Source organism: Ptychodera flava, chromosome 21, assembly GCF_041260155.1.
Source record: "Ptychodera flava strain L36383 chromosome 21, AS_Pfla_20210202, whole genome shotgun sequence".
Lineage (NCBI taxonomy): Eukaryota > Metazoa > Hemichordata > Enteropneusta > Ptychoderidae > Ptychodera > Ptychodera flava.
Window position 1 is genome coordinate 31,704,828 of NC_091948.1, and position 22,497 is coordinate 31,727,324.

Genomic DNA, 22,497 nt, shown 5'->3' on the forward strand with positions numbered 1-22,497 from the left:
TATCCCATAAAGACGCTTTTTTGGTAGTGATTGTAATTTTCAGTCCATGATCTGTGGCACTGTTTATTGGTGTCCTAGTAACTTATGCACAAAGTAAGTCTGACATGTATAAAATTTGCCACCATGCAAGGGGATATGAAAGCGCCAGTTATATAAAAAAGATAAGAAACCATGTACTTGAATAATTGTAACTTACGGACTGAATAATCAACATTATTTTGATTTCAAGGAACAACAACAAATATGCAGTATTCAAACTTATGGCTGACAATGTGTTGTGACGATGTAATGGTAAACAGACATTAATATGAGAAGTTACCAAAAGCTACATGTACAGTATTTTCATTAATACTTAAAGGTATAGAAAACTTGCAGTATATTTTTACATTCATTTTTACATGTATTGTTCCATTGGATAACGTCAGGAATGGTCAGATCTGATGCCGGTGGAATAGATGCTGCAGCAGCATACTTAGACTGAGGATGAGGATGATGTTAACTTTATGCTCATGCTTGCACCCATAGATTACCTGACGCATACTTGTTTGTGGTTTCATTACTCCACTCATGATGTCCAATATAGGCTGCAGAGAGAACAACGCAGTCCACAAGAGTATTTTTTAATACAGCTGTCCTGAAATCAGCCTCTTCCTGACCAAGATGAGAAAAGTCATCCAATTTGGTGATGAAGGATATAAGGATCTTGAAGACAATGGTTGCTTTACTTGTAATGTCTGTGAAGTCTTCTTTGTAAGCTATTTTATAATAGGACCAAACAAGAAAACATTGTAACATCAGCTTCTTTCACAGCAAAAGCAGTAAGATACCTTTCATCAAGTTTTAATGAAGTATTAGATAGGGTTCAACATGTATTTATTAGTTGTAAGTCAATCTAACAGCCATACATTTCTATTACCTGGTAGTCACAATTTTATTTTTACATTCATGTAGAAACATCTGTACTACTTGAAATCTTTGTCAATTTCTAAATACTAGAAAATGACACCAAAATACAGATTATCCATAAATGGCACTGAGGAATGCAAATACAAAACTAGCATTGTATACCGGTATATACTCAATGTGTACCTATTCCATGGAGTAAAAAGTGTACTATGTTCCAGTATGAAAAGTAGGCGTGAATACTTTTCATAATAATGGAACTATACTGTGTTTCAATTCCTTAACCTTGGCGGGAAATGATGGCAATATTTCTATTCTTTTAATTCTAAGGATGTTTCATGCCTGGATATACAAGACTGATATAAACTAGCCAAACATTGCCTATGAATCTGATTTCAAACCGCTAAAACAAACTGCAGACTGCACTCAACTGAGATAGAATTGGACAAAACCAGTTTCATGCCAACTTGAAACTTGGGCTGAGCTGGTTTTAGTCCAAATACACCACAGCAATAAAGCAGCTGTGGAATGATTTGTCTTTTCTGGAGATTTACCTTCATCTTCATTGATACTGCCTGTTGTCAAGGTAGCAGAGTTGGTGAGAGTGGATATCAAGCGTTCATAGATAATGATTCCATCTGTTTTCAGGTCAGTGAACAGCCAGTTTGCTGGACATTCTTCAAGAAATGCACAGAATCCATTCAGTAGAGTTTTCTGTCCGCGAAATATATGACAATCGGATAAGTTTTTACAAGCATATGCATACTCGCATGATGACCTAACCCAGGTGGGTTGTGAAAATTGACGACACAGAATGTCCAAGAGCCGTACTGTAAGTTGCAATTGCAGATTGCGTTGCTGTGATCCTCAGCCTTACTAATGCACTCTCTCAGTTGTGGTGTTGTCAAAATGACCATGGACACAACTAAGTAGCAAAGGGTATAGATGGATCCACAGTTGCTTATGGTTTGATACATGGCAGGGGCCTCTATAAGCATTAGAAAAATTGGAAGTTTGAAAACAAAATGACCGTGATACAGACCTATCACCAAGTTTGAAAGTTTTCCTCACAAAAAGGCACAATTTATTCAATAAACCAACATTGATGGCTTCTACTGCATCTCTGAATTCATACCTGCTATCCTCTTTGCCCTTCAAAATTGATTTTCTGTGCATTTTTGGGTGTGACACTCATTGGCTCAATCAACATACCCAAATTTAAATGTTTCAACAGATCACAGACTGACAGTTGATAGCTCAATCACAACACCGCTACTTTCAAATCACCAGCAGCTGTTGCAGAAAGGAGGTGTAAAGTACCCGTACAGGTCCCCTCAGAAATTGCACCCCAAAATGCACAGCAGATCAATTTTGATGCAAAGAGGATAGGGGTCTTTCCAAGTACATGTATTGTGTCATAGTCTGTGTGGTAGCTCTGTGGCATGACACTTGAAAGGCAGCAGGTATAAATTTAGAGATGTACATGTAGCGGAAGCCATCAATGCAGATTTATTTAATAAATTGTGCCATTACCTTTATGTAAAAGAAATCCATCTTTGAACTCTGTGATACATGTTTATTGCAGCCATGTTGTTTCCCAACTTCCTACCTTTCTCATGTTTACAGCGGACAGTGCTTTTGCTCAGGTTCTGGAATATTGTAGTCTAGAACCTTGTACTCCGTCTTTTTGGTATTCATCCATATGACCATGGAGGTATACAGAAAGACGAAAGCCAAAGACGGAGTCTAAGGTTCTAGACTAGGAATATTGGTAAATGATTGGGAGCCCTGGTCACATTTCTGCTGTTCTCTGATCTGATTGCATTAATATACAAAGGGGAACCCTCGTAAAATGACTTGGGAACACTGGTTACATTAACCTGCTTACCGCCCTCAACAAAAACACTGGTGGAAAGAGACTAAGGATGGATCGCAGCAGTCTGAATTGCGACACAGTCCCTCCCAATCCCATGATTGTGGCACAGTCGGCAGTTTCCTAAAATTTCGCTCTGTGTGTACGTGCCCCATAGATATGTGTACATACATGCACGCCTGAGAAGAATAAAGTCAGGAAACCAAATGGCTATAAGGACTATGCCTTGTCATCTTCCATGTTTGATTTACTGTGAAAATTAGCGAGTTCATTTATCACGTAACTATCAATCGTTCCATTTCATTCTCAAAATTCATAAAATTCATACATGTATCTGATACTTAATCTGCTTAAAAAAATTCTAGTTTCATGCAATTTTTGGCAGAGTTCAGCAGACACATCACCAAAACATAGGCGTTTCCTCACATAAAGGAGAAGTAAAGGGGTCGCACTAGTTCTGCACGCTTTTACTGGTGCATTGTGCACACCTGTCATTATCCAGAAACAATGGCTTGTATCCATGATACTGGAAAAGGTCAGCATGAGGACAATCTTCCATTTTCTTTCAGTGGATGCTTTATCTACCTATACACGAGAGTTTAAAGAACTGCATTTTTAGTCAATTTTCAGGATTTTTATCACAAAATTTGTATACCACTATATTCCTGAAATCGTAGAGAACCTGGAGCCCTAAAATGAGGTCCTTCTTCGACCTATAGTGCAAGGAAGGGGCAACATAAGAAAGGAGATCATGATCGTGCAATTACAACGGAAAGATTTTACTATATATATACACGGGTAAATATTCTCGGGCAAAGAATTTGGAAACTAAATGCACCTTTCACCGGACTCATCATTGTACAGTTATTTTTCTGTTAGCTATTTCAACCATATTGGGTCCGCTTTTTGGTCACACTGTCTCAGTATCCCTCATTAAACCCTTTTCCTGCCAAGTCGGTGAAAATCCGCTTGAAATTCGGTGTAGCTAGAATCTGAGCAGCCACGGCCGTTATCCTGCCAAGGCGGTGGAAATCGGGCTACTTTTTGGTACCCCCTTTCCTGCCTAGTCGACGGAACTACGTGTAGCAAACCCTTGCTCACGCTAGGGGTCGTTCGAGGACAGGTTTTGGGCGAGGAACGGCGTTTGCTCTCGAAATGGGTTCACAGGGAGTCCAACGACAGGGAAAGGTGCAGAAGCTACCCAGCCAGTCCCCTACCCCGTTGGGGGACTGTTTTTTTGGGGGGGACGAGTAGCGTACTTGGCAGGTTAGCACGGTGACGTATCCTAGCGGAGTTTGGGCTAACTTGGCTCTGAGGCACTACATAGATTGCGGCCGAAATTGACCGTCTCGGCAACGCTAATCTGTAAGGCAACCGCCTAAGACCGCCTCAGCTGGCGGTGCATTTTTGCCAATGGTGCGAGACGAAAATCACGGACTTAGTCCTGATTGACGGGAAGTGCAGACGGATTTGACGGACTCGGCTTGATTAGTCCCTGACATGGAACTGATCCGAACGGACTTGAGCGACATTTGTGAAGGGTAACCACCGCTTTTAACCGACTTGTTACCTTTTCGAAAAGACTACTCACTCAGATGTCGGATGTTGTCGGCTGCACTTGGCTCTAGACGTTCAAGCCGTGCAACGAAACACACCGCCTCAGCCTTGCCATTCACGAACATGGCCTCAAAATTTGATACCATTGTTCACCGACTTGGCGGCTGCGGTTAGGTACGTGAACCTTTGTTCACCGACTTGTTACGCCTATGTTGTCCCTGTGAAGTTCGGCTAACGGCCGAGTCTAACGGGAGTTGGCAGACCTGTGTTTGGTTTATACCGTAGTATGACCGACTCAGGTAGAGGTACCTGTCGGTATATTCCGAGTTTTACGCACTCGGGCGTCAATGACGGGTCGTCATCACCGCTGATGACGTAGACGTGCTGGCCACGTTATTTGAAGGAGCCATGTTTGCCCAACGGACGAGGCCGAGACAGCTGTTGACAATTTTGGCATCCTTCATCTTTGACCGCCTTAGTTGGGTAAGCCGCTCGGCAGGCGACAGTTATGACCTAAACAAGCCGCTGAAGCACTGTTCGTTGCCGTACAAGAACGAGACGGCCAGTCCATTACTGCTTAATGGGCGATCTGTCGGGTTGGCTTGTCACCGACTGGATGACAATACGCCCTGCGCAGGCGTACTTAGAAGGGACATGAGGTTAAAGATACGGGTTTCCCACCCGTACTAAACATGGGCTTGGGCCAATGTCCTGGGTGGCAGGTGCGCATGCCACGTACCCAGCTGGACAGAATGTCAAGTTGAGATGCTAATGACATTGACTATGTTATGCTAAGTGCTCGAGGGATTTGCATTGCAAATGAGTATTATTAGCATATCAAATGGTACGGACAGGCAATTTACATGACGGGTACGAATGTCAGCGCCGGTTGGTGGACTGATTGCCGTAGGTCCATTATAATAACAGGTGGCTGCATATATAAACACCCCTGCGTCCAATCATGTCCAGGGCTTTGTTTCCCTGTGGCTTTAAAAGGGTGGGACCTGCTAGTCTGTCGACACTGTTCCAGACATGAGCTTGACGGACCGCAAAAGTTTTCTGAAGGCGAGCAGACGACTGAAGCTCAAAGATGCAGAGTCTCCGGGCGGTAGTGGTAGCGATCGTTGTGATGTCCCTAGTAAACGTTCTAAGAAGTCGGGCAAGAAACGCTCCCGTAAGGCGAAGCTATCTCCGGCTGAAAAACCCAGTGGTAAGCGTAAACGTAAGACTGATCGTTCTGCCGATGAGGATGATGATGGGTCACCGGTTGCCAGTGGTTCTCACCCGGCTGCTCCGGGAGAGACTACTTCACCTGCAGAGACTACATCTGCTCTGGTGGAGAGACTACATCTGCAGAGACTACGTCTGCTGCTGCTAGTGAGACAGTTAGTAACGAGACGGCTGATGCCATTGGTTCTCCCCTGGCTGCTCCGGGAGAGACACCACCTGTTGCGTTCACCATGAGCCCTCATCCTGCAGTCAGGAGAGGTTCCTGTGCCCAGTGCGAAAGAGGTTGAGTCCTCGTCATCAGCAGAGGCTGCCCAGCCCGCTCCTGCCATAGTTTCGTGTGCTGCGATGTCCCCGCCAAAAAAGATAGTGTGGAGGGTTCGTTATCAGGACAGCCCACCTGATTTTGAGCCAGATATGATCCTTGATGCCGCTACGGGCGAGTTCAGACCCAGACGCCCAGACGACGGTGATATCACCGCTGAGTCCGACTCGGAGGTTGACGAGGAGTGGCTCGTGCGCGATGGACGATGACTTTTATGACAGGCAGTATGTAGGTGAGGCAAGCTCTGACGACGATGAGACGTTGCTGCTGTGTTGGCGGAGGACGACACCCCTCTTGTCTGGCGTATGTCAGAAACTACCGATGCTAATATATTTGAGGAGACCGATTTTGACCATGAAAGATGACCGACCTTCACCTTGCCCAGCCACTCCCGTGAGATCGATTACTTTTTTAAGTTTATTCCAGCTACACTGATCAGATTGGCAAAGGACGAGACTAATAAATACGCCAAATTCCACCAGCGATATATCGCTAGAAAGATCGATAAATACTGGCGTAACGCTGACTACCGAGAGGTGCAGGTGTTCATTGGCGTCTTAGTCTGTATGGGTATCGACCGTAAATCATCAGTGGAGGATTATTGGTCTAGCGATCCATTTCTGAGAAACCAGGGTATTTCTACTGTGATTACCCGCAGTCGCTTTCAGCAGCTTATGCGATATTTTCATCTGGCAGACCAAGAGAACGATCCACGTCGTGATCCCGATGAGGCACGCCGCCGACGTCGGTGTCAGGAGGATCCCCTTTATAAAATCAATCCATGGATGGAGCCCATAGTTGACAGGTGCGTAAATAATTATAAGATGGGTAGAGAGATCTCCATCGACGAGGGCATGGTGCGATTTAAGGGCCGTTCTAAATTTAAGCAGAGATTACCGCATAAGCCTGACCGAGACGGTTTTAAGATATGGCAGCTGTGCGACTCTAGCACTGCATACATCGCTAACTTTGCACCGTACCTAGGTGTTAAATTTTGGGATCGGACTGATGGGAGACGGCAGGAGCGAGGTGTGGTGAAAAGAATTACGATGGAGCTGGTCCAGCCATTTTGTGGATATAATCACAGCCTATTTTGTGATAGCCTGTTTAGCACGGTCGTTACTGCTAGAGAGCTGATGGAGACCGGGATCTACATGGTCAGGAGCTTTAACGGCCATAATCGTCGCACCATGCCCCCTCAATTAATTCCGCCGGGTAAGAGGAAGCGCCTTCCTCTGTCTGTTGGGGATATGAAAGCCACGACCAGAACGGACTCTCGTCTTAACATCACTGCTTATCAGGATAGTAACGCTCAGGTGCTGATCTTGAATACGGTCTATCCACCCTTGGAGTGCGTGCCAGTGGGGGAGGGAGACGAGCAGCGACAAGTGCCTCTGTCGCTGTATAATTATCGCCGGTATACATGGGAGGTGTCGACCGAGCCAACCAGAAGCGCAAGTACTTTCACACTGGGCGCAAGAATCACAGATGGTGGACATATCTGGCATGTTACCTGATTGATATTGCCCTGGTAAATGCATATATATGCTTCAAGCATGTACACCCTGATAGTAAGCTGACCCATAAGATGTTTCATCTGCGTGTCGGGAAACAGCTCATTGGCGGTTATCGTGGGCGATCGCAGCCCAGTGTGAGAGAGGTCGAGGCCACCGTTTCTCTTGCCTCGTACATAAATCCACAAAATCAGCCGATGCACGTTGTCAGCCGTTTGGAGGGGCGGCAGAAATGCTGTAAAGTATGCAGCAGAGAGGGTAAGACCACTGCGAGCGGACGACTGTCTGAGACGTCCAAAGGATGTAGTCTGTGCGGGGTTCATCTTCACGAGGGCGAGTGTTTTGCGGCTTTTCATCATCGCATGATGCTACGAGGTAAGAGGAGCGTTGGCGTGCAGACCTCTACTCACACAGCCCCGACGACACCCATCAGCAAGAGAACCCGACGTAAATAACGGACAGGGGATAGCTTCGCCTCACAGTGGCTTGACTGTATTCTTAACACGGACCATGATCACATTTTGAGCACGGTTGTGCCGTTTGTTTGTGCTTTACGATCCCGCTGATTGTAAATTGAAACACGGATTATTTTGTACAATCCCCCCGATTGTAATCTTTGTAACACGGACCATGCACTCGGACGTCGAGACAGACTCCGAGATTTATTGTTCGGCATAACGTAAATTATTCCTGAATAAAATACTATCTATGATCGCATATTTTCGTTTGTTTTGTTTACACGGATTATTTTGTACAATTCCCCGATTGTAATTTTTGTAACACGGATCTGCCACCCCGATTGTAATTTTTGAAACACGGACCATGCACTCGGACGTCGAGACAGACTCCGAGATTTATTGTTCGGCATAATGTAAATTATTCCCGAATAAAATACTATCTATTATCGCATATTTTCGTTTATTTTGTTTTTACCCCCACTTTCGTTTTTGGCAGATCCGTAAGGACGCTATAGTAATGGATGAACGTGCGTTGTATCACGTGGGAGGGGCACAGCGAAACGGAGGCTGTGCTCGTGCGACGTAGACGTTGTACCAACCATCTGTCGTTTGGGTTAGTGCATAGAGCAGTTGCACTGTCCAGAGCTAAGGTGGTACAAAACTGCACCTTAGTAACAACTGCACAACTAACCTGTTAGGAAACGGTAACACTAACGAGCTAAGTGTGCACTGAACTGGCCAAACTACGTACACGCTTTCCTTCAATGGCGAAGCTATGTCGTTGACACTACGTCAAAGCAGACTGCACTGTGCGACTCTTCCAAGTCGTTCAAAGTACGTGGCCAAGTGACACAACCCAGGGGGAACAGGACAGGTTTGAGGGTGCTGCCGCACCCATAGCACTAACCCCTGGGTCTTCTACTAACTCACGAGCGAGGTGATGTTTCCCCGGTGTGGACGTGCGTGACGGCGAACGAGCTTTACTTCCGCAAAAGTAAGCTAGAAAAGGGCATAAAAGTGCATGTCCCCCGGGGCAAACAACGCCCAAGACCTCGTTATTTTCTCGACACAACCTCATCAGCGGTTGCCCCTCTATACGGGCATGCAAAAATTTTTGAAGTCTAACACGTATATGGTCGGTAATCGTACCCCGAAAATGCGGTATTTTCCCGCCAAATGCCTGGCAGGAAAGCGTGCAGGAGAGCCAATCTTCTGTAGACACGGAAAAGGGGGCCGGTTTTGACCGACTTGGCAGGATAACAGACAGGGGCGCTCGGCAGGAAAAGGGTTAAAATATTCTCACGGAAAGAATTTGGAAACTTTGCCTTTCCAGGGCTGCCATATTGTGATTATGCTACACTCAGTGTGACAGTTTCCGGACAACCTCAGTTTTCGGACATTTAATAACATGCTATTCATTGTACTCACTTTGCACTGTATTGATAGTGTTTTACATGTCATGTGACCACATATTAAGTCAGGTGATGCTGTTGTCCCATTTTGAATAGTTTTTTTGGGGTAGAAGCTATTTCGGGCTACAAACTTGGCGAAGCTAGCCAGACCGTACGATATAAGGTGCCGAAAGCAACACACAGAGACAGCCCATGCATGGTAGGTAAGCGCCACATGCATCGCAATATTTTTGAGTCGTCCATGGATTAAATGTAACTAATTATCACAAAATATTTATATACAGTTTTCTAAACACATCAAAATTGAAAATCTGGGTTTTGAAGTTTCAAATTATCAATATTTAGCCCCTAATACACATTCCAAATAGGATGTCTGATTACTGCGATAGCAGTCAGATTACTACGCACTCAACATGGAGTAAAAATTTGGCAACTTTGATCCCTTGATACCACTTCTGTCATGTTAACAGTTTGAGGATAAACATAACAAAGTTTCAAAATGTATGATAATAAGATTTCGTAGTGCTTGTCATTTATGAAACTGCTTTGGGCGAAATTCACTACCCTGTCCGAAAACTGTCTTATCATGTATAACTACATTCACGTGCCTGTGTAAAGCCATTGGGGAAAGCGCCCTCACTTCCGTGCATTTTTTTATGTATCATGCACTGACCCAGTGCCCAAATTTGGGCAATATTGCATACATTTTTGAACTACCTCAACTCTGGTTGCTACATACGTTGCTATCTGCAAACGTTCCATTCATACACAAAGCCAGCGCATGATTAGGAAAACCGCTGCTTGCACAGATCGTAGCTGCGCGGAGCCACGACGGTGACATTGGCTTTCATTTCTCAATTCTAGTGAACTCCTGTGTATACTAAATGCGTGCCTGTTCAGTATAAATTACAATAAATTGACATCACGCTTTTGTCCTTCTTACACCTCCATTTCAGCCTGGATCTCTGTTGGTAACGTACTAGTACGCATGTTGCTTTGCGCATTTTAGAAATCTGCAGGTAAACACTAAATGACGTTATTTAAGTATGTCAATCTGTGACGGGAAGCGGCCATTGCATTTATGAAAAATTGACACAAATGGCGATGAACTTTTGATATCGCATGCATTTTTATCCCTTAAACAATGTTGAATATTATGTAAACTAAATATTTATCATTCCACAAGGTATATGAGCTTTACGGCCCTGATACGGCTTTTGCAGCCCTCGCACGCTCGGGCCCTTCCGCCATACGACCTTGGGCTGCAAAAGCCGTACCAGGGCCGTAAAGATTAACACTGAGAGTAATAAGCCAAATTATTTTTCCAGATTTGGACTTCATCCCAACACCTTCAACAGCTGCTGTCAAGATTTTGGCAAAAGACTTGTTTTATTAATCGTCCGGTCACTCTACATTTGAGTTCCTAACTTTATTCTTCTCAGGCGTATGCACAGTTGCGAGTGTAGTGATACGTATCGGCCGCCGCGTACTATGCATAGAATAATTGGCATAGTACGCGGCGGCCTATACGTATCACTACACTCGCAACTGTGGGCGTATGGCTGTGTGTTACTGGCGCATGGTACTGCTACTACTAGGTGGGAGGCCGTATAACGCCGGGAGCACAGCACAGTACGCAGAGCGGATTTTTTGAACTAGCGACAGTCATTGGCATTGCAGTAACCTACTGCCATTTTATATTGTGAATCGGTTGTAAATATCCACTGTATGAAATGGACTGATTTACCTGTTGTGATTGACATTTCTGTGCATTCAACTCTTCCATCACACAAGTGACTATGACTGCGCTTGGGTGTTTCACAGGTAAACAATGCCAGTTCTGCCTTCCCTTTGTCAGACTGTCGACGACCGATCGGCGAAGTTCGGCTTCTCTGTCCATCTCAGTGACTGTCTAATACATTTAATTGACAGAGATAAATGTTGTTAACATCTGAGCATATAAAGCATGCGAAAATTGCACAAACGTTTTGGGTTGATGTTGTCACGCTCCTCCCATGGGCGCAACCATCTTGGCTTTCACGCATGAGCAGTATGGTTCGTGGCACCTCAGCCACCTCGGCCTCGCAGGCCAGCTGTGTGGCTGCGAGGTCGCGAGGCCAGGCAGAGTCATTTTTTGGCTCCTTGTCCGCTCTCTCCCACGCGGCCCATAGAGAGGGAACTCTAACTGAATAACTGTAAACAAGTAAATAAAAATTAGGAAAAAGGTCAACATAGGGAAAATAAACAGAATAAACGAGAACAAACAAACAAGCGAACAAAAATAAACAAACAAACAAGTAAAGACATAAATAAATAAGTAAACAAACAAATGATTCTTGTATTATTTTATGGAAGAGAGGAGGACCATTCCGTAGCGAGGTGAGTCTAGTCTGTTTCATTGAAATCTCACAATGATTGAACCGTCACACGTTTGTTTGTTTGCTTATTTACTTGTTTGTTGTATTATTCTGTCTACCTTTTTTTCTTTTTCAACCGATTTTTCTTTTTTTTTCTTTTTCTTTTTATATTTACTTGTTTACTGTTATTCAGGCAGCGTCAAACCAACTTTGACATGTACCGTGACCAGGGTAGACCGGATTTAGGCATTGGCTAGATGTCTTATTACTGAGTTGCAATTTCGATTAGGGCGAAATATAACTCTGTTAAATCACAGTCCCTCCACACACGTGGAGGGACAGATGCTGTTAACGAAGCTTTTCGTGTAAAAAGTTGTTCATGCAGTTTTTCAGCGGTAGGGAAAATATAACCAGGCTAATCAGCGGGCGTTGGGGGGGGGGGGGGTTAGCCACGACCTGGCGACCGACCGTGGAAAGAAATTGCAGAAATAAATAAAAAAACTGACGGCCACGACCTGGCGACCGGTCGCGTGCACGTGGAGATAAATAACAGAAAAAAAGTGACAAAAACCTAAGAGCCACCACTTCATGGCCGTTTATGGAGAGAAAAATAAAAAAAGGTAAACTCCTGAAAGCAACGACCTGGTGGGCGGTCGTGGAGAAAAATGTCGGAAAAATCAACAATTTAAAACCACGACCTGGCGACCGATCGTGGGCAAGAATAATGGGGGAAAAAATCAACACTTTAATGCCACGACCTCACGACCGGTCGTGGAGAGAAACTACGATAGAAATATAACCCGAAAGCCACGACCTGGCGTCCGGTCGTGGAGAGAAAATGCATAAAAAAAAAATAGTAAAAATTGAAATCAGTGACCGTCCGACTGATCGGGAGAGAAAATGTAGCGAAACTTAAAAACGTTATAGGGCCTATATAGTCCACACAAATTATGCCCTTGTGAAAAGAAAGTAGAGAAAAAATAAATTTTAACGGGTTGAGTGAGAGGAGAAAAGTTTAAAATTTCGATCACTTCACATTGAGTTGTAAAATATTCTGGGAAATAAAAATGATTGTCTGCATGATTTCATCCTCTGAAGTCATTTCACTTTAATCTAAATAAAAGTGTAGGTATTACTGTGTGTATCTGTCACATGAACATCTTGCGCAATGCTCTGGCAACTATGCACAGGCTTGTCTCCTTGTAAATTGAGCTCGCTGATGGTAAATGAACAAATGCTATCAGCCTTTGGCTGAGGTAAGGCATTGATTAGGTGCAAGCTATATGTTAAACTGAAACCTGGCTTACATTATACATGTAAGTTGAAAGATCCTCCTTGTGCCGTTGCATAGCACTTCTAGTACTGTAAACGTTGATATCTGACCAGTTTTAATACAGGAAAGAGATGTATAAAACTTATCTGAATAAATAAACACAAAGGCTGGAATATAAAAGAAAAGTTTCAATGACCTTGTTTTTTGTATGTCAATAAGCCAGTTTGCATTTCCGCGGACCAGCGTTCTACACCCATGATGCTTTGCGAAATTAGGCTTCGAGGGTACCACGTTGAGCGTTTCGCCTATCCTTTAACACAGGCCTACTATATCCAGATTCACTTTTCGCATGTTTTAGACTCATTCTGCGAAGAAATGTGAGCTACGCTGTAATATTTTATTTGTCGATGTATTTATAGCTGCCTGATCAATAGTTTGCCAATTGCGCAATAATTTTACGGAAATCTGGAAAATGTTTGTGGGATTCGCGTTTGTTTACATCTGTGGTCAATGCGGTTGTAGCAAACATTCCTGATTTTGAAAAATTAGATTTGTATGGAAGACCGGTCACGACATGCGACATGCGACCTGCGACTTCAAAACTGCGACCTGCGTCCCGCGAGTTTGAAACATGCGACCTGCGACTTCGGCATTTAGACCTACGTGTAACCTGCGACTTCACAACAGCGACCTGCGTGTTTGACAAACTGCGACCTGCGACTTCACAACTGCGACATGCGACACATATTATTTTTTGTGTGTATATAATATTTTAGATCATGTAGGCAGAAAAGGTTCGAGAAACTATTAACACTGATGTAGACGTTTAAAACCCTATTGCTATTGCATTATTTCAGATCGGTTTGCCTTTCGTAAGAAGGAAAATAAATTTGTGCTCTTCGTTTGTGGAATTCTCTACCGTCACAGCTTCATGGACTTCTATCGCTGGTTGAATTCTTTCGCTGGCAGATTTTTGCGTAGGCCAGCGGTGCGAAAATAATGCTCTGGTCGCGAGAATGCGGTAAACCGGCTGTTTTAATATAGTGCAATGGTGTCCCTCGTGTTTTTCAGGCTCGTGTTCAGAGCAATGGTGCGAACAAATCAAGACTGATATCGCAGTTTGACAAACACGCAGGACGCAGGTCGCTGTTGTGAGTCGCAGGTTAGGCCTACACCTTGGTCTAAATGCCGAAGTCGCAGGTCGTATGTTTCAAACTCGCAGGACGCAGGTCGCAGTTTGAAGTCGCAGGTCGCATGTCGCATGTCGTGACCGGTCTTCCATAGATTTGTGAGGTTGCAACGAAAACCTTACACTAGACACCTTCAGGACATGTCTCCTTCAACTAACCGTCGGACTGGTGGTGTTCTCTTCTCCGGTCCAATGATTGCCGCTGTGTCGTATCAAGTTTTATGTGTTTGTTTACATGAGCGGGGGTTCCCATTTGTGTCCCAGCTAAAAAATCACCCGTACTTGTTGTATGTAATATTTGCATGTTCAATGCACTCTAGTACATTCAATTTGACGGCAGTAATATTATTGTATACTTTTGCGTGAAATCTCTTGTCTAAAGCAACAGCCGATTATTGCGATCAACATCCGCATGTGTAAATAAATTAGAACGACACAAATTTCCTCCATATTTCCATGAAACAGTAAATAATTGGCGAACTGTTATATTCAACAGTTTTCAGATAGATTGACATGTACAAAATGACTAATTAGCTTACATTTTCGACAGAATAAGTCGGATAACAAGCAAAAAAAGATTCTTGTTATAGCAGACCTGCGTTAACAGGTTAAAGAAAATGTTAGCCTATACGCTCAAAGTGGTACCCTCGAAGCCGCTAGTTTCGCAAAGCATCATTGGTATAGAACGCTGGTCCGCAGAACTGTTGAAGGGGCTTATTTGCAACAAGGAAAAAATACATAAATATAACTTTTTATATTATAACTCTTATAATAAATATAAAATATGAGTACATACTATATAGTAAAGTATCCTTCAGGTAGCATTATGGTATTGTGGCCAGAGTATTCCACTGGGGAGCGTGTCCTTGTCAAAGCATGTTTAGCTCACTTTGCTTCTCTTTAGGGACGATTCAGAATTTACTTCCAGGGGGAGGGTGGAGGATTTTCTATTTTCTCGGTGATTTTTTTCCATGGCCCCCCCTAGTAAATTATAGAAAAAATCTATGGCCCCCCCCCTCATCTTTCCTGTTTTTTTCCATGGCCCCCCTAATATATACATGCATGCTTATACATTATAGACATATCCAGACATATCCAGTCTAACAAGTTGCAGGAACTGTAGTGGACATTTAATCGATGATATAACAAATCATTTCAGGGTTATATGACTATAAAAAGAATGATTTGCAGGACTGCAAGTGGCACACTTTTGGAAAGGGTAGCAATAAACATATCTGGTTGTAAATTTCTGAAGAAAAGTTAATTACTAAATATGAATACTTTTTTCGTTATGTCTCACTGATACATATGATGCACACAAAGATAAGCAAAGATGTCAGTTAGAAATGGTGAACAGAAAATCAGAGGAGCAGATAATTGACAAAGTGATATATATCTTGAAGTTTAATGGTACATCTAATTTGCAGATATCCAGATATTTCTGGAAAGTGAGATGTACATATACATGCACACGTTCAGCATACATTTTCATTTGATGATGCTGAATATTTGCAGACTCACGGTGAAAGTCTTAACATTAGGAATTAAAATTGGTGAAAGCCAACTTGTTTTTAATTTTCTCTTTTTTTCTAATTTGGTTGTCATAAAACCAAGTTGCTGCCACTGAAAGCAACAATGCTGAGGAATATTTTAGAACATTTCTTGAACAAAACACCTTATCCAAAACATGAATTCACATGTTATCCTGCTCATTCCATTCACAATCCAATGTTCATATTAAAATGCAGATAACCCTGTGTAAGTCAAAATTCACATTTTGTCAGCAGTATTTTTCAAAATTGACAGAGCATTCATATTTCAAATTTTTTTAACAAACTTTAATTTTAAAATAGTCATGATGCGCATGTTTTCAGATGACACGAAACAACATGTTAATTTGTTTTTTTTGCCTTTTCTGCCAGCCGCCACTGTGAAATCTTTGATTATACATATCAGAATGAATGGGACACAAAAGTATTAGCATCAATACACAATGTGTACGCCTATCCACATTTCTCCTAGCCTCATACACACTGAGATCACTTCTTGGACTACAGCAAATTTCTTGTGTACACAATATTTCAACAATCCGACACCATAGCATTGTGCAGTGCCACATGATCTTCTGGATGCACATACAGGATTATTGGAAAATCAACCCTTTTGTAAATTTTGCACCATATATTTTTGACAGTAATACATAATATTTTTATTTTCAACATTAAAACCTATTCGTTGAAAAGCACCTTGAAGATGAGACGGCCATAAATTTATTTTCAAAAACGTTTATAGTAGATGTAAGCACTGTAAAAAGTAATGTAGAACATTTAAAAAATTTAGAAAGGGTAAAATTGATGAGAATGAAACATAGAAAAAAGGAGCAGAAAAGAAGAGTGGCAGTAGCAGTAGTTTACTCAAAGGATGAAGTGGGTGTATATTTGGGGTAAAAAACCTCAATTTTGTATTAATGATATAAATTAATTTAAGTCGAAAACTAGACAGTATTTTCTGAAATGTAATATTTCACTTGAAAGGATAGTATTCATGTAGAAAAAAACAACTATTTTACTTGGCATTATCCATCTTCATTTTAAAATTGTAGGGGTTTAAAGACTGACACTCTAATAATTGATTAAAATCATGATCAGCAAAATTAAAATGCCTCTTATTCAAAATGCCTCTTATTAAAAATGTAAGAGCTTTATTGCCAAACAAAACCAATTGATAGTTGTTGTGTTATATAGCATTTAAAAAAACATAATGTGAAATTTCAGAAAATTTGACCCAGCCGGAGTGGAGTTAAATTCGTTGGAAATTTTGAAATTGGGAGGCAAAAGAAGCCAAGAAATCAGGTGATTTGCATACATTTGCATAAATTACCACTTCTTTATCATGCAACTTTCAACTGCTTTACAAGCTACAAGGTAAACCCAGACATTTGCTGTAATTTTTAGCATTTGTTCAATGTTCATCTCTGTGTATCAGCATTTGTTTGTTATTTAATCACTACATAGAACACCCAATGCTGTATTTAGCAACATACCAGTGTGAACATAAATGACCATTGTTATTGTTGATAAATGAATTCTAGTCTGGACTTGATCTGAGATCTCTTTTCAACAAAAACAACCCTGACTGTTCACTGTATGGTTTGTATTGACACGCTAAATACTGGACATTTCATAACGCTTCAGGGAGGAGAACAAGATACTGCAGTAGATGCATAAAACAAACAACTGTGAATATTACCGAATTTGGCAGCTAAAGGAGTTTAACTAAACATGTTGAGTTTATCTGTCACCCTGGTAGCGTCTACTACGGTGGCCCCTACACGCCACGGAACTCTATTACTTTTGAATATAAACTCTAATTTTTCTTGACAATATCTTTAATATTTGTAAGAGATTTTGTTTCTCCAACGCAAACTTTTAATTTTGTATGGGCAACTTTATCTTAACATTATCTTAACTTTAACTTCTCGAAAGTATTTTAGTTTTAACCATAAACAAAATATGTTTCTCAAAAGTATTTTTTATTTTGTAAAACAAAAGTAAAAATTTTTCAGATGACAAACTCCCCTACACGTCATGGAAATTTATTACTTTTGAACATAAACTCATATTTCTTGACAATATATTTAACATTTGTAAGAAATTTTATTTCTTCACTGCAAACTTTTATTTCTGAACGCGGAAACTATATTTTTGGGGTAACTGTTTTTAAAAACTTTTAACAAAAAAAACTTTAACTTTTAAAAAAGAACTTTAACTTTGAACAAAATATTTGTTTCTCAAAAGCGTTTTTTTTCGAAAAGAAGTAAAAATTGTTCACAGCAAGAGTTTAAGATATTTGCTGAGCGCGAACTGAGTTACTTAAATGACATAACCTTATGTCTTTAGAGCAGAAAACTTGAATTCTTAAAGAAAAGTTTTGTTTTTCCAAGAGTAAAATTAATTTCTTTATGGAAAAAAGATTTTCTCTGAGCAGCAAATTGAAATACAGAGAATAAAACTTTTTTCTCAATGGCGAGAAATTATTTTCTGACGACAACAAAACTAATTCCTTCAAGATATATTTTCCACATATGAGTGTGGTTTAAGAATTTGGTAAAACTGAACTGAGAGAGAACGAAAAAGGAAGGATGAAAAAGTCAAACTTACTTTTCTTCAGAGCGAAATTTATTTCTGAGAGAGAAATATTTCATGTGAGGGCGCAATTACCTATAATGCATAGCAAACTCTTTCTAGAGAGAGTAAACATATTTTTGGGAAGAGTAAAACATTTTTCCGACGAGCAAAACTTTATTTTAACGGCGGCGGAAGTTAAAGTATCCCATCATGCAACACCCAAGTTTAATGACCCAGAGTCTCCGAGACAACCATGACTGACTTCATCGACGTTACCGGCACGCCAGCCTGGCCCAGCTGCAGTACAGTACCTCGAGGTTTTACCTAGGTATTTGGGTCGGACGGTTTGCCGTACTGTACTGCAGCTAGCCTGGCCCTACCCTGCCTGCGTACGATGCTGTGTGTTGGGGCCGTATAACGCCGGGAACACACAGCATCGTACGCAGGGCTATGGGCACGGGCACGGGCACGCAAACGAGTCAGTTCAACAGTTGCCACTTGTCTGAGTCCCTGAAGAACGGTTTTGTGTTTGAGTGATTCGTTGTGCGACGGGATGGACCGCATTGGATTCCTTCATTAGCTGTGCATGGGCTGTGTGTTACCGGTGATCTGCGACCTACCCTACCTGCGATCTACTCTTCCACTCATGAATAATTAATTAGATTTATGCAAAAATGTACAGGTTTATGCAAATTTCATGTGCGCCCGTGAAAGATGGGTGAATAGATCGCAGGTATATACTGCGATCTATGCTGACTTGCGAGCTACGCTCCACGATTGCAGATTTGCAACCAACTGCATGTAGCCGTACATTCAGTCCGTTACGGTGCATGATGTAAAGGAGGCCTTCAGTTCATTTATATTTCATTTTCATTTTGTATTTCAGATCCTTATAGCGAGCGCGAGCGTCGTTAGGAGCAAACTGCAAATTCGGCAAAGTTTGCGTGCTTTTCGCTAATCACCGTTTTCGCTGCGATCTGTTTGCAGCAAGTAATTTTGTTATGACGAACTGCAAATCTTCTAAGTGGGAAATTTAAATTTCCTCTAGCCATCACTTCCTTGCATTGTGTCATAAACTCTATACTAATGTCTGAGTAAAATAGAGGAAGGTTGCTCCACAATTCTCATTAGTGTATTTTAATGTTTCGTACATGTTGTATGGTCTGATTGTGTATTATTTCGGAATTATTAATATTCATGTTTTATCATGTGTATTGTTGGCTATTTGCGTATTAGCCATGGTGAGATGGTTGTAATTACTTGCGATGTGAACGTAAGAAACTCATGATGGAATAAAAATAATGTCCTGACAAATTTAAAGATTTAAGCATAATCGGCACATCCATCCTTTAATAAATCAAATAAATAAAATATTCATCCAAATGGTAGGCCTACAATTAAGCTTATAGATCAAATTACTACAAGATAGAGCTGGGTAGATCGCATGGTTTTCTGTCAAACACACCTGCGATCAATACTTCCCTTGCTATCTACGCAACTCCAAAAATTTTACAACTTTATAGCATATCTGCTCTTTCGGTTCACAGAAGAATTGTCACAAGCCAACTGCCACACCTCGATACGTACCGCGAATGTCGCAACATCTAACTTCAATAAATGAAGTCGGCCTATCCAAAGGCAGTGTCGGTCTGATCGCGGAGCAATGATCATAATCTTAGACGCAGGTGACTGCGATCTATACTTCCCTTTGCGAGCTACGCTTCTCCAACGTATTTTATTATTACCGTTCAATAATAAATTTGATGTAATATTAAATCATACTAAAACAATTATCCGGGATCAATTTGTCGATGGCACAAACCTCGCAAAATACGATTCACTGGCATCACCACAATAGCAGCCAGTGTTGATCGCAGGAAGCATAGCTCGCAGGTAACTCTGCGATCTATCCTTCCCTTGCGATCTATACTTCCTCTGCTATCTATGCTTCTCCAACCTATTTTATTATTACTATTCAGTTGGTAAATTCGATGTAATATTAAATCATACTAAAACAATTATTCGGGATCATTTGTCGATGCAACAAGCCTCGCAATTATACGATTCACTGGCATCACCACAATCGCAGCCAGTGTTGATCACAGGAAGTATAGCTCGCAGGTAACTACTGCGATCTATCTTCCCTTGCGATCTTACTTCCTTTGCTTGCTTCTCAAACGTATTTTATTATTGCTAATCAGTTGATAAATTCGATGTAATACTAAGTCATGCCAAAACAATTATCCGGGACCGATTATCGATTGTCGATGGCACAAACCTCGCAAAATACGATTCACTGGCATCACCACAATAGCAGCCAGTGTTGATGGCAGGAAGTATAGCTCGCAGGTGACTCTGCTCTGCGATCTATACTTCCCTTGCGATCTATACTTCCCTCTGCTATCTATGCTTCTCCAACCTATTTTATTATTACTATTCAGTTGATAAATTCGATGTAATATCAAGTCATACCAAAACAATTATCCGGGATCCATTGTTGTGGCAGGAAGTTTAGCTCGCAGGTAACTCTGCGATCTATACTTCCCTCTGCTATGTACGCTTCACCAATGTGTTTTATTATTACCATTCAGTTTATAAATTAGATATAATATTAAATCATACCAGAAAATTATCAGGGATCGATTATCGATGTCACAAGCCTCGCAACATACGATTCACTGGCATCACCACAATGGCAGACGGTGTTGATCGCAGGAAGTAACTCTGCGATCTGTACTTCCCCTGCGATCTATCCTCCCTTTGCCTCTATGCTTCTCCAACGTATTTTATTATTACTGTTCAGTTTATAAATTCGATTTAACAATTATCCGAGATCGTTGACCGACCTCGATGCCACAAGCATCGCAACATACGATTCATTGGCATCACCACAAGGCATGCATTTGGCAGCCAGAGTTGATCGCAGTTAGCTCTGCGATCTATACTTCCCTTGCGATCTATACTTCCCTCTGCTATCTACGCTTCTCAAACGTATTTTATTATTACCGTTCAATTTATAGATTCAAGTTGATACTAAATCACTCCAAAACAATTATTCGTGACCGTGATCGATGTCGATGCCACAAAGATCGCAATATACGATTAACTAGTATCAGCACAATGGCAGCCATTGTTGATCGCAGGAAGTATAGCTCGCAGGTGATTCTGCGATCTATCCTCCCTTGCGATCTATACTTCCCTTTGCGATCAATGCTTCCCAGATGCATTTTACTGTTTCGTTCGATTGATAATTCAAACTTATACTAAACATTCGAAAACAATTACGCAGGATCAAATAATTTTCGATACCACAAACCCTGCAACATAAAATTCACATCCATCGCCACGGGGAAGCCATGCAGTGTTGGTCGCAGGAAGTTTACCTCGCCGATACCTCTGCGATCTGTACTTCCCTTGCGATCTACGCTTCCCAAATACATTTTGCTGATTTCGTTCAATTTATAGACTACATTTTGCTGATTTCGTTCAATTTATAGACTCCAGTCAATATTAAGCCATTCTAAAACAATAATTAGGGGTTGGCTATCGATGCCAAAAACCTCCCCACATAAGAGTCACAGGCGTCACAGCTATTCAGTGCAGCCAGTGTCAATGGTCGCCGGGGAAGTGTAGTTCGCAGGTATAGATTGAGCCTGGCAACCTCAACACTTCCCTTGGAGACCACGTCAAAAGATAAAAATCCGAATTCTTTAAGTTTGGGGTGGGGAGGGTTTTGTGGTGAGGGGGGGTTTAACCCAAAAAAGTTTCATCCTGCATAAAACGATATTCTTGTTTGATTTTGTCTGAAAGACATTTATATATTGACCTGCTTATATTACAGGGACTTATCTTACTGATAAGCCTTTTTAACAGAAATAAATAGTTTTTTGTCATTAGAACATTGTCGTTATTTGCAACTTTCCATCCTGGTAATGTTTTAAGTATGATTGGAATTATCACAGTGAAGATTAAATGGGAACCTCTGATTATTGATATTCATCATTAAGTTTCAATGGAGGGGGGCGATTGGGTGTTGGGTCAGAAATTTTGACGTCGTCTCTTATGCAGGTCATCTATTTTCCCATTGTCGTCTATACTCCATTGTCATCTATACTCCCATTGCCATCTATACTCCCATTGCCATCTATACTCCCATTGCCATCTATACTCCCATTGTCATCTATACTCCCATTGTCATCTATACTCCCATTGCCATCTATACTCCCATTGCCATCTATACTCCCATTGCCATCTATACTCCCATTGCCATCTATACTCCCAT

At 41.6% G+C, this 22,497-nt stretch overlaps 1 protein-coding gene across 2 annotated transcripts in view; it reads right to left on the reverse strand.

Annotated features, from left to right (window-relative positions):
• The window catches only part of LOC139122031 (TELO2-interacting protein 2-like), a 35,061-nt gene extending 23,738 nt beyond the window's left edge, over nt 1-11,323 (reverse strand). For both annotated transcript variants that reach the window (XM_070687396.1, XM_070687395.1), the window contains exons 1-3: nt 11,017-11,323; nt 1,458-1,617; nt 531-755 (exon numbers count right to left, since the gene is read on the reverse strand). In XM_070687396.1, the coding sequence (XP_070543497.1) occupies nt 531-755; nt 1,458-1,617; nt 11,017-11,169 (538 nt within the window). In that variant the 5' untranslated portion in view covers nt 11,170-11,323. The remainder of the gene's footprint in view (nt 1-530; nt 756-1,457; nt 1,618-11,016) is intronic.
• Nucleotides 11,324-22,497: the final 11,174 nt, after the last annotated feature.